Source organism: Pristiophorus japonicus, chromosome 18 (assembly GCF_044704955.1).
Source record: "Pristiophorus japonicus isolate sPriJap1 chromosome 18, sPriJap1.hap1, whole genome shotgun sequence".
Classification (NCBI taxonomy): domain Eukaryota; kingdom Metazoa; phylum Chordata; class Chondrichthyes; family Pristiophoridae; genus Pristiophorus; species Pristiophorus japonicus.
Window position 1 is genome coordinate 57,006,634 of NC_091994.1, and position 18,098 is coordinate 57,024,731.

Genomic DNA, 18,098 nt, shown 5'->3' on the forward strand with positions numbered 1-18,098 from the left:
GTTTGCGAGTGCTGTTGGAGAGGATTTAAACTAATAGGGCAGGGGGATGGGAACCTATGCAGGGAGACAGAGGGAAGTAGAATGGGGGCAGAAGCAAAAGCTAGAAAGAAGAAAAGTAAAAGCGGAGGGCAGAGAAACCCAAGGCAAAAAGCAAAAAGGGCCACATTACAGCAAAATTCTAGAGGGGCAAAGTGTGTTAAAAAGACAAGCCTGAAGGCTCTGTGCCTCAATGCGAGGAGTATTCGGAATAAGGTGAGCGAATTAACTGTGCAGATAGCAGTTAATGGATATGATGTAATTGGCATCACGGACACACGGCTCTAGGGTGACCAAGGCTGGGAACTCAACATCCAGGGGTATTCAACATTCAGGAAGGATAGACAGAAAGGAAAAGGAAGAGGGGTGGCATTGCTGGTTAAAGAGGAAATTAATGCAATAGTAAGGAAGGACATTAGCTTGGATGAGGTGGAATTTGTATGGGTAGAGCTGTAGAACACCAAAGGGCAGAAAACGCTAGTGGGAGTTGTGTACAGACCACCAGTCATAGTGAAATTGGGGATGGCATTAAACAGGAAATTAGGGATGCGTGCAATAAAGGTACAGTAGTTATTATGGGTGACTTTAATCTACATATAGACTGGGCTAAACAAACTGGTAGCAATACGGTGGAGGAGGATTTCCTGGAGTGTATAAGGGATTGTTTTCTAGACCAATATGTTGAGGAACCAACTAGAGAGCTGGCCATCCTAGATTGGGTGTTGTGTAATGAGAGAGGATTAATTAGCAATCTTGTTGTGTGAGGCCCCTTGGGGAAGAGTGACCATAATATGGTAGAATTCTTTATTAAGATGGAGAGTGACACAGTTAATTCAATGACTAGAGTCCTGAACTTAAAGAAAGGTAACTTCGACAGTATGAGACGTGAATTGGCTAGGATAGACTGGAGAATGATACTTAAAGGGTTGACGGTGGATAGGCAATGGCAGAAATTTAAAGATCACATGGATGAACTTCAACAATTGTACATCTCTGTCTGGCGTAAAAATAAAACGGGGAAGGTGGCTCAACCGTGGCTAACAAGGGAAATTAGGGATAGTGTTAAATCCAAGGAAGAGGCATATAAAATGGCCAGAAAAAGCAGCAAACCTGAGGACTGGGAGAAATTTAGAATTCAGCAGAGGAGAACAAAGGGTTTAATTAGGAGCGGGAAAATGAAATACGGGAGGAAGCTTGCCGCAAACATAACTGACTGCAAAAGCTTCGACACATACGTGAAGAGAAAAAGATTAGTGAAGACCAACGTAGGTCCCTTACATTCAGAATCAGGTGAATTTATAATGGGGAACAAAGAAATGGCAGACCAATTGAACAAATAATTTGGTTCTGTCTTCACTAAGGAAGACACAAATAACCTTCCGGAAATACAAGGGTCTAGCAAGAAGGAGGAACTAAAGGAAATCCTTATTAGTCAGCAAATTGTGTTAGGAAAATTGATGGTATTGAAGGCCGATAAATCCCCAGGACCTGATAGTCTTCATCCCAGAGTACTCAAGGAAGTGGCCCTCGAAATAGTGGATGCATTGGTGGTCATTTTCCATAGACTCTGGATCAGTTCCTATGGACTGGAGGGTAGCTAATGTAACCCCAATTTTTAAAAAAGGAGGGAGATAGAAAACAGCGAATTATAGACCGGTTAGCCTGACATTGATGGTGGGGGAAATGTTGGAATCAATTATTAAAGATGTAATAATAGCGCATTTGGAAAGCAGTGACAGGATCGGTCCAAGTCAGCATGGATTATGAAAGTGAAATCATGCTTGACAAATCTTCTACAATTTTTTGAGGATGTAACTAGTAGAGTAGACAAGGGGGAGCCAGTGGATGTGGTGTATTTAGACTTTGACAAGGTCCCATACAAGAGATTAGTGTGCAAAATTAAAACACATGGTATTGGGGGTGATGTACTGACGTGGATACAGAACTGGTTGGCAGACAGGAAGCAAAGAGTAGGAATAAACGGGTCCTTTTCAGAATGGCAGGCAGTGACTAGTGGGGTACCGCAAGGTTCAGTGCTGGGACCCCAGCTATTTACAATATACATTAATGATTTAGACGAAGGAATTGAATGTAATATCTCAAGTTTGCAGATGATACTAAGTTGGGTGGCAGTGTGAGCTGTGAGGAGGATGCTAGGAGGCTGCAGGGTGACTTGGACAGGGTAGGTGAGTGGGCAAATATATGGCAGGTGCAGTATATTGTAGATAAAGGTCAGGTTATCCACTTTGGTGGTAAAAACAGGAAGGCAGATGATCTGAATGGTGACAGATTAGTAAAAGGGGAGGTGCAAAGAGACCTGGGTGTCATGGTCCATCAATCATAGAAAGTTGGCATACAGGTACAGCAGGAAGTGAAGAAGGAAAATGGCATGTTGGCCTTCATAGCAAGAGGATTTGAATATAAGAGCAGGGAGGTCTTACTACAGTTGTACAGGGCCTTGGTGAGGCCACACCTTAAATATTGTGTACAGTTTGAGGAAGTCTTAATCTGAGGAAGGACATTCTTGCTGTTGAGGGAGTGCAGCGAAGGTTCACCAGACTGATTCCTGGGATGACAGGACTGACATATGAAGAAAGACTGGATCGACTAGGCTTATATTCATGGAATTTAGAAGAACGAGAGGGGATCCCAGAAACATAACATTCTGAGGGGATTGGACAGGTTAGATGCAGGAAGAATGCTCCCGATGTTGGGAAAGTCTAGAACTAGGGGTCACAGTCTAAGGATAAGGGGTAAGCCATTTAGGACTGAGGTGAGGAGAAACTTCTGCACTCAGAGTTGTGAACCTGTGGAATTCTCTACCACAGAAAGTTGAGAGGCCAGTTCGTTAGATATATTCAAAAGGAAATTAGATGTGGCCCTTATGGCTAAAGGGATCAAGGGGTATGAAGAGAAAGCAGGAGTGAGGTACTGAAGTATATGATCAGCCATGATCATATTGAATGGTGGTGCAGGCTCGAAGGACCGAATGGCCTACTCCTGCACCTATTTTCTATGATTCTGTGTTTCGGGAGGAATGGTAAACTGGGGCCAGTCAGCTGTGAGATAGACCTCCCTCATCTCCCCCACCCCACTCTTCCTTGCTTAACCTCTCCCACCCCATCGCCCTCCCACCCTCTCCTAGCCAAACCCCTCATCGATCCCTTCCTCCCCCTTCTTCACTTCTTCCACTCTCCCATCTCTCTCTCCAAGAGAGAAGATAGATTATATGAGAGTAAACTAACAAGAAATATAAAAACAGACAGTAAGAGCTGTACAGGTATATAAAAAGAAAGTGAGTAGCTGAAGTAAATGTTGGTCCCTTAGAGGATGAGACTGGGGAATTAATAGGAAATGGCAGAGACTTTGAACAAATATTTTGTATCGGTCTTCACGGTAGAGGACACTAAAAACATCCCAATAGTGGATAATCAAGGGGCTATTGGGGGGGGGGGGGGGGGGAGAAACTTGAAACAAACAATCACTATCACTAGAGATAAAATGCTAGGCAAATTAATGGGACTAAAGGTGGACAAGTCCCCTGGACCTGCTGGCCTCTATGCTAGGGTCTTAAAAGGGCTGCAGAGATAGTGGATGCATTGGTTGTAATCTACCAAAATTCCCTGGATTCTGGAGAGGTTCCAGCGGACTGGCAAACTGAAGGACAGTGTAACCAATTGTACTGCACTTTTTTTTGACAGACATGCGTCCCCCGACAAGCTCCGCCCCACACTTCCCTCCCAGCCATGAATCATTCCCTCCACGTGGTGTCGAGAAGCAGGACCTGTGACTCAGGTCGCCCGCTCAGGCCCCGGCACCCCCCACTCTCGAGGGGGGGGAGGGTAGGGGTGGAGGAGAGAGAGAGACGGGGTGGGTGGGGCACGCGTCAGCGAGAGCCGGGAGTGGGGGGGGGGGGGGGGGGGAGCACAAACGCAACAAGAGGAGGGGGCCAAGGGAGCGCGCGAGCAGGGGGGGGGGGGGGGAGGGGGAGATGAGCTCGAGTGAGGACCGGGAGGGGGGGCAAAGAGTGAGAAGGGCTGGGGGTGGGAGCAAGCGAGAGAGGGGGGTCTGGAGAGAGAGAGAGAGACACACACACACACACACACACACACACACACACACACACAGAGGTGGGGTGGTGGGGGGTGGGGATCAGTAAAACTTCAGGGTGTGGCTTATCCCCCAAGGGGACCAAATCATAGACAAAGGGTGGAGCACGGTGGGCATTTTTACAGTACAAATAAGCACATCCATTTTAGGAACCAGGGAGACAGAAAGCAGGAAACTATAGACCAGTTAGCCTAACATCTGTCATTGGGAAAATGCTGGAGTCCATCATTGAGGAAGTAGCAGCAGGACATTTAGAAAACCATAATGCGGTCAAGCTTTCATGGTTTTATGAAAGGGAAATCATGTTTGACAAATTTGCTGGAGTTGTTTGAGGATGTAACGAGCAATGGGGAAACCAGTGGATGTGGTGTATTTGGATTTCCAGAAAGTATTCGATAAGGTGCCACACAAAAGGTTACTGCACAAGATAAGAGCTCAAGGGGTTGGGGGTAATATATTAGCATAGATAGAGGATTGGCTAACTAACAGAAAACAGAGAGTGGGGATAAATAGGTCATTTTCAGGTTGGCAATCAGTAACTAGTGGGGTGCCACAGGGATCGGTGCTGGGGCCTCAACTATTTACAATCTATATTAATGACTTGGATGAAGGGACCAAGGTAACGTAGTCAAGTTTGCTGATGATAGGCGGGAAAGCAACTGGTGAGGAGGACACAAAGAATCTACAAGGGAATATAGACAGGCTCAGTGAGTGGGCATAAATTTGACAGATGGAGTATAATGTGGGAAAATGTGAGGTTATCCACTTTGGTAGGAAAAATAAAAAAGCTAATTATTTAAATGGGGCGCGATTAAAAAATGCTGCAGCACAGATGGACCTGGGGGTCCTTGTACATTAAACACAAAAAGTTAGCACGCAGGTGATCAGGAAGGCAAATGGAATGTTGGCCTTCATTGCAAAGGAGATGGAATATAAAAGCAGAGAAGTCTTGCTCCAACTGTGCAGGGTATTGGTGAGGCCACACCTGGAGTACTGCGTACAGTTTTGGTCTCCGTATTTAAGGAGGGATATACTTGCATTGGAGGCTGATCAGAGAAGGTTCACGAGGTTGATTCCTGAGATGAGGGAATTGACTTATGAAGAAAGGTTGAGCAGTTTGGGCCGATACTCATTGGAGTTTAGAAGAATGACAGGTGATCTTATTGAAATGTAAGATTCTGAGGGGGCTTGACAGGGTAGATGCAGAGAGGATGTTTCCCCTTGTGGGGGAACCTAGAACTAGGGGGCATAGTTTCAGAATAAGGGGTCACACATTTAAAACAGAAACGAGGAGGAATGTCTTCTCTCAGAGAGTTGTAAATCTGTGGAATTCTCTGCCCCAGAGAGCTGTGGAGGCTGGGTCATTGAATATATTTAAGGCGGAGATAGACAGATTTTTGAGTGATAAGGGAATAAAGGGTTAAGGGGAGCGGGCAGGGAAGTGGAGTTGAGTCCATGATCAGATCAGCCATGATCTTATTGAATGGCGGAGCAGGCTCGAGGGGCCGTATGGCCTACTCCTATTATGTTCTCTCTCACTCTCAGGCAGTGCTGTACACAGCTGGGGCTGCCTCATGAGCTGGGAGTATAGTATAAGGGACAACATTGGCTCTGCAATTTTCGATTAGTGAACATAGCGATGTTATGTGGACAATAACTGGTTGGCCACAATCTCTATACACAGCAACACTACACCCAACCTGCATGATCTTGTCTCCAATCAGGAGTCCCGCAACTTCAGCTGGTCCTCCTTCGGAGACCCTGGTTACATATATACCCTGCAAATACAAAACGTACAATTGGCTGTGCTCATGTAATGTCAGTGCACAATTACATACATTTAAAACAGGTTCATCACCAAATACGGAGGCAGCAATTGAAATAAAAACATATTAGCCAGCTGTAAATACAGGGAGTGAAACACTGGTTCCTGGACCACAACCACACTCATTCTACATGGCTCTCTGGGCAATCAGCCTTTCCCATTCCCCTCACTGTCACACAATCAGAATTGTACAGCACAGGAGGCTATTCAGCCCATCCAGTCAGTGCCGGCTCTTTCAAAGAGCAATGAGCAATGTAGTCAGTTCCACTCCCCGCTCTTTCCCCGTATCCCTGCAATTGTTTCTCCTTCAAGTATTTATCCAATTCCCTTTTGAAGGCTGCAACTGAATGTTCCACATAAAGCTCACCACACCAGAGCAAAGTGTGACAGTGGGCCAGTAAACTGCTCCTACACCACAGTGCTCTCACAATAACAGCCTATACGGGAGAGGATAAAAAAATAAAAATACTTGTATTTATATAGCGCCTTTCACAACCACCGGACATCCCAAAGTGCTTTACTTTTGGAGTGTAGTAACTGTTGTAATGTGGCAAACACGGCAGCCAATTTGCACACAGCAAGCTCTCACAAATAGCAATGTGATAATGACCAGACAATCTGTTTTAGCGATGTTGTTTGAGGGATAAATATTGGCCAGGACACTGGGGAAAACTCCCCTGCTCTTCTTCAAAATAGTGCCATGAGATCTTTAACGTTCACCTAAGAAGGGAGGCGGGCCTCGGTTTAACATCTCACCTCAGTCAGTGAGGCACTCCCTCAGCACTGCACTGGAGCATCAGCCTAGATTTTCGTGCTGAAGTCTCTGGAGTGGGACTTGAATCCACAACCTACTGACTCAGAGGTGAGTGAGCTGCCCACTGAGCCACAATATGGTAAATGCACGCCAGTTAGAGACACCAGCTGCAGACACCCTGGCACTGACACAAGCCACAGTGAAGCCGAGTCTTCAAATGCCAGATTGGCTTCTGGCACTTGAGGCATGCCAAGCCAAGCCATGGTGCGAGCTCGGTTTCTGTCAGTCCACCACAATGGGGCCAAGCAATGTCCAGAGTTACAATGCTTTCCATTCATCGCAGAGACCAGGGGTCAAAGCCAGCCAAGGGACAAGATAGATTCCTCTTTCTGCTGCTTGCACTGGTCTGTAGTGAAGGGATACTGAATAATCTCAGCACCATCCTGAATGGGTGAGCTCTCAGGCTTGGCATGGGAAACTGAAGATCGATTTTTGTAAGCACGGTGCTCCTCAGGCTGGAGTTAGACCGTTCTGTTGGGGCATGTGGGGAGCTCTGAGTGAAGCCTACAGCTTCCCTCGGTGCCTCTCTTGGCATCCTACGAAGGGGCCCATCGAGGTACTCGTCGCTGCCTCCTAATGAGCAGCAACCCCAACTGTCCCATCCTACTCTCTCGCCGACCTTCCCACCCAGCGCACACACTGGGGGCTAATCTCCTCGCCCCCCGCCGATCCTGTGGACGCTGACAGTAAGGTAGCTATCACCAACCCTCTCCGCAACTCCCTCCAGAACATTCGTTCGCTGCAAACAAGGCCCTTTGCCATCAATGAGCTTATTGTGGATGATGGCATCAACATAATGGCCCTGACGGAAACCTGGTTGAAGGGCGATGACATCTTACCCCTAAACAAAACTTCCCCGCCTGGCTATACCTTCCATCACTTGCCCCGCCCAGACCACCGTGGTGGCGGGTAGCTCATCGCCAAATCATACCTTGGTCTTCCCCCTACATCTTTGAGCACCTCACCTTATTCCACCCCTCTCGCCTCATTTACAATTCTCCTCCACTACCACCCACTCAAGCATCACACCAAGGTTCCCACCGAGATATCCTCACTGCTCTCCTCCCTCAGCATCGAGCGACTTCTCATCATCAGTGATTTCAACTTCCATCTCAATTCATCATGTTCTCTCTCCTGAGTTCACTAGCCTCCTATCCTCCATTAATCTCCACAACCCATATTCACAGCCAGCCCCTCGACCTTGCTATCTCTTGTGGCCTCGCTACTCCCATCGAGTCAATTGCAGATAAGGCTATCTCTGACCACTTCCTCATATCGCTCTCCATCCACATCTCCCAACCCTACTTCCTTCTGTGTCTGCCCCTGGAAAACACTTTCTCTCCTCCACCCCATCCCCCCCCCCCCACCCCGAAATCCCAACTCTCCAGCCTCCCCCCTCCTTGAAATGACATTACTGCAGCTACCGATCTGTTCAACAGATATGGCGGACAACTGGGTTGGCCATTCACAGCCAGATCTGACTGGACCACAAAGCATTACTGGGTCCTGCTCTCAATCTGCCAAAATTGCTCACTATTCCAGACTTCGATCCTCCACTGCTAATCATCTTCTTAAACTACTCTCCCGTCTCCAATAGCAAGTGCAAGGAGCTCATGGACTTCTGTCTCCAAGATTGAGACCATCCATTCAGCTGCCTCTGTCACTTCCCTTCCTTCCCCTAGCCCACCAGGCCAAACCTCCTCTAAGGGTCCCCCCCTCCCCCCCGCCCTAGTCCTGAACTCGTATCTCTCTCCCATTTCTCTCTGATCTCCCCATATGACCTTTCCGAGCTCATCCTGTCCATGAGACCCATTCCTGCTCCCTCGACCCTATTCCCACCAAACTGCTGACCACCCAACTTCCTTTTCTGGCTCCCATGTTAGCTGACATTGTTAACGGTTTAGGTACTGTAGCCCTCTGCCTCTAATCTGCCGCCATCACCCCTCTGCTCAAAAAAACAACCCTTGACCCCTTCGGCCTTGCAAACTACCGTCCCATCTCCAACCTCCCTTCCCTCTCCAAAGTCCTTGAACGCGTTGTCGTCTCCCAAATCCGTGCCCATCTTTCCCGCAATTCCATATTTGAATCCCTTCAATCTGGTTCCCCCAGCCACAGTATCGAAACGGTTCTCAGTCACAAATGACATCCTTTGTGATTGTGATAAAGACAAACTTTCCCTTCTTGATGTGTCTGCAGCCTTTGACACAGTTGATCACTCAATCCTTCTCCAACACCTCTCCACCGTCATCCAACTGGGTGGGACTGCACTCACCTGCTTCCATTCATAGAATCATAGAAATTCACAGCACGGAAGGAGGCCTTTTTGCCAATCGTGTCCGTGCCGGCCGACAGAGCTATCCAGCCTAATCCCACTTTAAGAACACAAGAAATAGGAGCAGGAGTAGGCCATACGGCCCCTTATCGCTCAAGAAACTGTCTATCTCCGTCTTAAATTTATTCAATGTCCCAGCTTCCATAGCTCTCTGAGGCAGCACATTCCACAGATTTACAACCCTCAGAGAAGAAATTCCTCCTCATCTCAGTTTTAAATGGGCGGCCCCTTATTCTAAGATTATGCCCCTAGTTCTAGTCTCCCCCATCAGTGGAAACATTCTCTCTGCATCCACCTTGTCAAGCCCCCTCATAATCTTATACGTTTCGATAAGATCACCTCTCATTCATCTGAATTCCAATGAGCAGAGGCCCAACCTACTCAACCTTTCCTCAAGTCAACCCCCTCATCTCCGGAGTCGACCTTGTGAACCTTCTCTGAACTGCCTCCAAAGCAAGTATATCCTCCCGTAAATATGGAAACCAAAACTGCACGCAGTATTCCAGGGGTGACCTCACCAATACCCTGTATAACTGTAGCAAGACTTCCCTGCTTTTATATTCCACCCCCGACTGCAAAAAAGCCCAAGATTCCATTGTCCTCCCTGATCACTTGCTGTACCTACATACTATCCTTTTGTGTTTCATGCACAAGTACCCCCAGGTCCCGCTGTACTACAGCACTTCGCAATCTTTCTCCATTTAAATAATAACTTTATCTTTGATTTTTTTCTGCCAAAGTGCATGACCTCACATTTTCCAACATTATACTCCATCTGCCAAATTTTTGCCCACTCACTTAGCCTGTATGTCCTTTTGCAGATTTTTTTGTAAGCTCCTCACACATTGCTTTTCCTCCCATCTTTGTATCATCAGCAAATTTGGCTATGTTACACTCAGTCCCTTCTTCCAAGTAGTTTATATGGATTGTAAATAGTTGGGGTCCCAGCGGCACCCCAGTTACTGGTTGCCAACCAGAGAATGAACCATTTATCCTGGCTCTCTGCTTTCTGTTAGTTAGCCAATCCTCTATCCATGCTAATATATTACCCCCAAACCCATTAAGCTTTTATCTTGTGCAGTAACCTTTTATGTTGCACCTTGTCAAATGCCTTCTGGAAGTCTAAATACACCACATTCACTGGTTCCCCTTTATCCACCCTGTTCATTACATCCTCAACGAATTCCAGAAAATTTGTCAAACATGACTTCCCCTTCATAAATCCATGCTGACTCTGTCTGACCGAATTTTGCTTTTCCAAATGTCCTGCTACTGCTTCTTTAATAATGGACTCCAACATTTTCCCAACCACCGATGTTAGGCTAACTGGCCTATAGTTTCCTGCTTTTTGTCTGCCTCCTTTTTTAAATAGGGGCATTACATTTGCAGTTTTCCAATCTGTTGGGACCTCCCCAGAATCCAGGGAATGTTGGTAAATTACAACCAATGCATCCACAATCCCTGCCGCTACTTCTCTTAAGACCCCAGGATGCAAGCCATCAGGTCCAGGGGATTTATCTGCCTTTAGTCCCATTGTCTTCCTTAGTGATTGTGATTGTGTTAAGTCCCTCCCGCCCTATAGCCCCTTGACTATCCACTGGTGGGATATTGTTAGTGTCCTCTTCCGTAAAGACTGATACAAAATATTTGTTCAGAGTTTCTGCCATCTCCATGTTCCCCATTACTAATTCCCCGGTCTCGTCATCCAAGGGACCAACATTTACTTTAGCCACCCTTTTCCTTTTTATAATACCTATAGAAACTCTTGCTATCTGTTTTTATATTTCATGCTAGTTTACTTTCATAGTCTATCTTCCCTTAATTATTTTTTGTGTCATTCTTTGCTTACTTTTAAAAGCTTCCCAATCTTCTGTCCTCTCACTAATTTTGGCCACTTTGTATGCCCTTGTTGAGAAACTGGATACCGTCCTTTATTTCTTTAAGTTAGCCACGGATGGCTATCTTTTCTTTTACACCCTTTCCTCCTCACTGGAATATATTTTTCTTGAGAGTTGTGAAATAGCTCCTTAAATGTACGACACTGTTCAACAACCGTCCTACACTTTAATCTATTTTCCCAATCCACTTTAGCTAACTCTGCCCTCATACCTTCATAGTCTCCTTTACTATCTTAGTACACTGGTTTTGAGATCCAACTTTCTCACCCTACATCTGAATTTGAAATTCAACCATGCTATGATCACTCATTCCAGGGGGATCCTTTACTAGGAGATTGTTCATTAATCCTGTCTCATTACACAGGACCAGATCTAAGATAGCCTGCCCCCTGGTTGGTTCCATTACATCCTGCTCAAGGAACCCATCCCTTATGCACTCAATGAACTCTTCCTCAAGGCTACCCTGATCAAATTGATTTGTCCAATCAATATGAAGGTTAAAATCACCCATAATTATTGCTGTTCTCTTTTTACAACTCTGGGTCCGTAGCCCTGCAGGTTACAGCACTTTAAATACACATCCAAGTATTTTTTAAATGGGATGAGGCTTTCTGCCTCTACCACCCTTTCAGGCAGTGAGTTCCAGACCTCACCATCCTCTGGGTAAAGAAGTTTCCCCTCATATTTCCTCTATACCTCCCAATTACTTTAAATCTATGCTCCCTGTTTGCTAAACCCTCTGCCAAGGGAAACAGGTCCTTCCTATCCACTCTATCCAGGCCCCTCATAATTTTATACCTCATCATAGGCAGTCCCACAAAATCAAGGAGGATTTGCTTCCACTCCCAAAGTGAGTTCTTTGATGACTGAACAGTCCGATACGAGAGCCACAGATCCTGTCACAGGTGGGACAGACATTAGTCGAGGGAAAGGGTGGGTGGGGCTGGTTTGCCGCACGCTCCTTCCGCCGCCTGCGCCTGGCCTCTTCACGCTCCTTGCGTTGAGACTCGAAGAGCTCAATGCCCTCCCGGATGGACTTTCTCCACCTCGGGCGGTCTGCGGCCAGGGTCTCCCAGGTGTCAGTGGTGATGTCGCACTTTACCAGGGAGGCTTTAAGGGTGTCCTTATAACGTTTCCGCTGTCCTCCTTTGGCTCGTTTACCATGAAGGAGCTCTGCATAAAGCATTTGCTTAGGGAGTCTCATATCTGGCATGCGACCTATGTGGCCTGCCCAGCGAAGCTGATCAAGTGTGGTCAGTGCTTCAATACTGGGGATGTTGGCCTGGTCGAGGACACTGATGTTGGTGCGCCTGTCCTCCCAGGGGATTTGCAGGATCTTGTGGAGACATCGTTGGTGATATATCTCCAACAACTTGAGGTGCCTTCTATATATCGTCCATGCCTCAGACCCATACAGGAGGGCGGGTATACACCTCAATCAGGTCTCCCCTCAGCCTCCTCTGTTCCAAAGAAAACAGACCCAGCCTATCCAATCTTCCTTCATAAGCCAAAATTCTCCAGTCCAGGCAGCATCCTAGTAAATCTCCTCTGCACCCTCTTTAGTGCAATCAAATCCTTCCTATAATACGGCGACCAGAACTGCAGTACTCCAGAGTATTATACAATTTAAGCATAACCTCCCTGTTCTTGTATTCAATGCCTCGGTTAATAAAGGCAAGTATTCTGTATGCCTTCTTAACCACCTTATCTACATGGCCTGCTACCTTCAGGGATCTGTGAACCTGAACTCCAAGGTCCCTTTGTTCCTCTACACTTCTTACTGTCCTACCATTTAATGTGTATTCCCTTGCCTGGTTAGACCTCCCCAAATGCATTACCTCACACTTCTCCAGATTGAATTCCATTCGCCATTGTTCTGCCCACCTGACCAGTACATTGATATCTTCCTGCAGTCCGCAGCTTTCTTCTTCATTATCAACCACACAGCCGATTTTAGTATCATCTGCAAACTTCTTAATCATACCCCCTACATTCAAGTCCAAGTCATTGATATATACCACAAAAAGCAAGGGACCCAGCACTGAGCCCTGCAGAATCCCACTGGATACAGCCTTCCAGTCACAAAAACACCCATCAACCATTATCCCCTTGGCTTTCTGCCTCTGAGCCAATTTTGGATCCAACTTGCCACTTTGTCCTGGATCCCGTGGGCTTTTACTTTCATGACCAGTCTGCCATGTAGGACCGGAGCAAAAGCTTTGCTAAAAATCCATCGACACTACATCATACGCACTTCCCTCATCGACCTTCCTGGTTACCTCCTCGAAAAATTCAATCAAGTTATAGTCAGACACGACCTTCCCTTAATAAATCCATGCTGACTGTCCTTGATTAATCCATGTCTTTCCAAATGAAGATTTATCCCGTCCCTCAGGATTTTTTCCAACAATTTTCTCACCACTGTACCTGTAATTACTCGGTCTATCCCTTTCTCCCTTTTTAAACAAAGGTATAACATTAGCAGTCCTCCAGCACCACACCTGTAGCCAGAGAGGACTGGAAAATGATGTTCAGAGCCTCTGCCATTTCCTCTTTTGCTTCTCAACAGCCTGGGATACATTTCATCCGGGCCTGGGGATTTATCCACTTTCAAAGCTGCTAAGCCCTTTAATACTTCCTGTTATGTATTGTCCAGGTACATTAAATGTATAGTCACAATGGTGCGTCACAGAGGGCGCTGTGGTGGGAGACCCGAAAGTATCTGCGAGACAGAGTATAAAGGCTGCCCACCACACCTGGGAGGCACTCTGGAGTTACGCAATAAAGGACCAAGGTCACAGCAGTTACTACAACACCAGACTGTGTGGAATCAGTGATTTGTGTGCTACATACATCACAAATTGGCGACAAGGACACGGACAAGCTTCACGCAACCATGGCTACTCTGGGCTCGCTAAAGGATTTTACAGTGGGCAATGACTGGGAGGCCTTTACGGAAAGGTTCGAGTACTATTTTATAGCAAACGACCTGACGGGGGACACGGACGCACTGAGAGAGAAGTGTAAGGCGATATTGCGGTCCAGTTGTGGCGATGAGGTTTACTGTCTCATCAGGGATTTGCTGGCACCCGAGAGCGCCAGGGACAAGTCATGAGGAGCTGGTCGCACTCATTCGTGACCAACTGAAACCGAAGGAGAGCATCCTCACGGCCAGGCACAAATTCTACCACCACTGCAGACCTGAGGGCCAGGATGTCACCAAATATGCTGCGGACCTCAGGAGACTCGCGGCGCCGTGCGATTTTGGCACACGCCTTGACGAGGTGTTGCGTTTTTGTTATGGGGATTGGCCATGAGGGTCTCCTTCACAAGCTACTAGCCACTGAACCTACAGTCAGCCTGCAGCAAGCCATCAACATCAGCCTGGCATTTATGACCGCGACTTGCAGCACCAAGCAGATGATCCACACGGTCTCGAACCCAGCAGGTACTATCCACAGGATAGTGCCCGTCACGGACAAAACTGCAGAACGTGGCTCTGCCCAGGGCAGAGAGCACAGACATAGAAACATAGAAAGTAGGTGCAGGAGTAGGCCATTCGGTCCTTCGAGCCTGCACCTCAGGGTCCTGGAACTCAGAGTCCGCCGAGGGGGGCTAATCGAGTAGCACCGTGCTGGCGCTGCGGAGGAAGCCATGGGGCTCACCGGTGTAGGTTTGTGGAGTATACGTGCAATACCTGCCACACGAAAGGCCACCTTCGGCGTATGTGCAAAACAAACCTGACTCACCGTGTGGCTGAGGAGATGGGAGATGATCTACTATCCAGCGAGGAGCATTGCGGTTTGGCTCGACGGGCATCCCAGCCCCAGGAAGAAGAAGATGATGCGTTTGGACTGTATACGTGTACCGGCGATTCGGCCCCAGTGATTATGGAAGTCAAGATTAACGGAGTCCCAGTGAGTATGGAAGTGGACACAAGGTCGGGTCGGCCGCTGATGAGTCAGGAAACTTTTGATAAACTGTGGATCAACCCAGCTGCACGACCCAAGCTGGTCCCGGTCACGGCGAAGCTGTACACCGACACCAAGGAACGGATACCTGTTCTTGGCAGAGCGGATGTGCAGGTATCTCACGGTGGCGAGACGCACGGTTTACCTTTTTGGATCAATGCAGGCGATGGGCCGACACTACTCGGCAGGAGATGGATGGGGAAGGTCCGTGGGAGCTGGGAAGACTTCATTCCTCCACAGACCGCTGTCCCCCGTGTTCACAGGCAGAGCAGGCCTCCACCTTCGGATCGGATGGCAGCGAAGGAACTCGCGACCGACTTCCGCCCCGTTCATGCTGCCGGCGGAAAGCGGGGCCTCCCAGCACTGGGCCGGCCGTCACATTACCGGCCAATAGTTCGCTCTCCTGCTCCCCGCAGGGCCGTGGGAACCAGGGAAAGGACCTGGACCTGGACCCAGGGCCTTCGGGTGGTGCCACTCCATGGCCGGGGCCTGCAGGGTCTCCTGTTCAACAGCCTGGGAGAAGGTGCAGGATGTCGGCACTGGTTCAGACAAAGGATTACACGGGCCATACTTGGTGCTCGCTCTGTCAACGAGTACGCGCTGGATTTCTTCCGGAAGATAAAGACTCACTGTGCCGAGCCCTTCACAGAGTACTGGACGTGCATTGATTACAGCAACCTGGGACTGGTGATAATAAAGTAATGACCTTGCTGAAGGAGCTTAAGATGGTGGCGAGCCTCGTGGCAGCAGAGTTCTGCAGAGAGAGGAAGGCAGGACCAGCAGAGCACCGAAAATGGTGGTGCCCAGTGGAAACCTTCTGGAAAAACAAGATGGCATCTTAAAAGATAAATGTACCCAAGAGCCTTAAAAGGGCCTTACACCGTTGGCGGTCCCCACAGAGACTTTTGTAAGGGCAAGAGCAAGTCAAAATGATTGTGATTTGTATGATGACGTGATTATTGACAAGAGTTAATATTTTGGTGCTAAAATGATTACTGTGATTAAAATGATTGATTTGATTTATCACAATGCACAAGTAAAAGGGTTAATGGATCTGTGACTAACATGACTAATGGATGAATGCGATTTCCGATTTTATGTGATTCATGCAATGGTTCAGCGGCTGCAGATGAGCCACAAAGGCAACTATTTTCTGAGAACACAATAAAGGACCAAGGTCACAGCAGTTACTACAACACCAGACTGTGTGGAGTCAGTGATTTGAGTGCTACATACATCACACTTCCTCTCTATGTTTATCTCATCTAATATTTCACACTCCTCCTCCCTCTTTGTAAGTCTGCATCACCTATTCTTATCCCTCTAACCGAAGCCAGAGAATCACCTGTAATGGCTTCTCTTCCCGTTCCTACATCGTTACCTCTGGTGTCCCCCAAGGATCTATCCTTGGCCCCTCCTATTTCTCATCTACATGTTGCCCCTTGGTGATATCATCCGAAAACAGAATCAATTTCCATATGTAATGACACCCAGCTCTACCTTACCACCACTTCTCTCGACCTCCCCACAGTCTCTAAATTGTCAGTCTATTTGTCTGAAATCCAGTTCTGGATGAGCAGAAATTTTCTCCAATTAAATACTGGGAAGACCGAAGTCATTGACTTCGGTCCCCAACAAAACTCTCCCTCTCCCTAACATCTATGAGGCTGAATCACACTGTTTGCAACCTTCCCGTCATATTTGACCCTGAAATGAGCTTCCGATCACATATCTGCATCATAACTAAGACAGTCTATTTCCACCTTGGTAACATTGCCCATCTCCGCCCCTGCCTCAGCTCATCCGCTGCTGAATCCCTCATCCATACCTTTGACTTGACTATTCCAACGCACTCCTGGCCTGCCTCCCACATTCTACCCTTCGTAAACTAGAGCTGATCCAAAACTCGGCTGCCTGTGTACTAACTCGCACCAAGTCCCGCTCACCCATCACCCCTGTGCTCACTGACCTACATTGGATCCTGGTTAAGTAACGCCTCAATTTCAAAATTCTTATCCTGGTTTTCAAAACCTTCCATGGCCTCACCCCTCCACATCTCTAATCTCCTTCAGCCCCACAACTTACCCCCCTCTCCAGAGCTATCTGCACTCCTCTAATTCTGCCCTCTTGAGCATCACTGATTATTATTGTTTAAGCATTGGTGGCCGTGGTCTTCTGTTGTTTAGGTCCCAAGCTCTGGAATTCCCTGCCTCTCGTTCCTCCTTTAAAGACGCTCCTTAAAACCTACCTCTTTGACCACTTTCGCTAATTTCTCTTTGCATGGCTCGGTATCAAATCATTTGTCGATAACACTCATGTGAAATGCCTCGTTAGCACCCTAAGTGGAGGAAGTGCATCCGGGAGGGCGTTGAGCACCTCAAGTCTCGTCGCCGAGAGCATGCAGAAAACAAGCGCAGGCAGCGGAAGGAGCGTGTGGCAAACCAGTCCCACCCACCCTTTCCCTCAACCACTGTCTGTCCCATCTGTGACAGAGACTGTAATTCCCGTATTGGACTGTTCAGTCACCTGAGAACTCACTTTGAGAGTGGAAGCAAGTCTCGATTTTGAGGGACTATGATGAAAGGCCTTGACATTTTGCTAGGTTCAAGGTGCTATATACTGTGCCTAACGTCGGATTACCCAGAGGTGCAGTGGGGAGGTTGGGAGCGGGGGCGGTCGGCCAATGTAGCTTTTAGGGCCACCTTTGCTTTGCTCCCAGGAACACAGTCTTTGGCCTCCAGGTTAGACTCAGCCTTTGCACGAAGTAAGTTGGAATTTGCCCATGTTAACCTTCCTGCCTCGTTGTCAAAATGTCGAGTTTGACCAGCTTCCCCCAAGTCGGCCAATCTTAGCTCTTTCACTGCAACGGTGGTACTGGGTGCCAAATAGTTTGTAGCTTGGGCAGCTGTGGGGGTTTGCAATTGGCCTCAAGTGAAAACCGCAGTCAATACCGCATCACTGCCTTGCAACTCCGCAAAGCAGCGGTTCCTGCTTTAAGTCAGGCTCCAAGGACGCAATGGGACAGGCTGATTTCTTCACCCCAGGTCTGCACCAGCAAACCTGTCATAAAGTGCAGCCAAGGTCAGGAGCACAGAAAGGCAAGGTTTTAGAA

At 47.7% G+C, this 18,098-nt stretch overlaps 1 protein-coding gene across 1 annotated transcript in view; it reads right to left on the reverse strand.

Annotated features, from left to right (window-relative positions):
• tax1bp3 (Tax1 (human T-cell leukemia virus type I) binding protein 3) overlaps positions 1 to 18,098 on the reverse strand; it is a 45,130-nt gene that overhangs the window by 6,680 nt on the left and 20,352 nt on the right. The window contains exon 3 of the mRNA XM_070860081.1: positions 5,847 to 5,924. Coding sequence (XP_070716182.1) covers positions 5,847 to 5,924 — 78 coding nt within the window. The remainder of the gene's footprint in view (positions 1 to 5,846; positions 5,925 to 18,098) is intronic.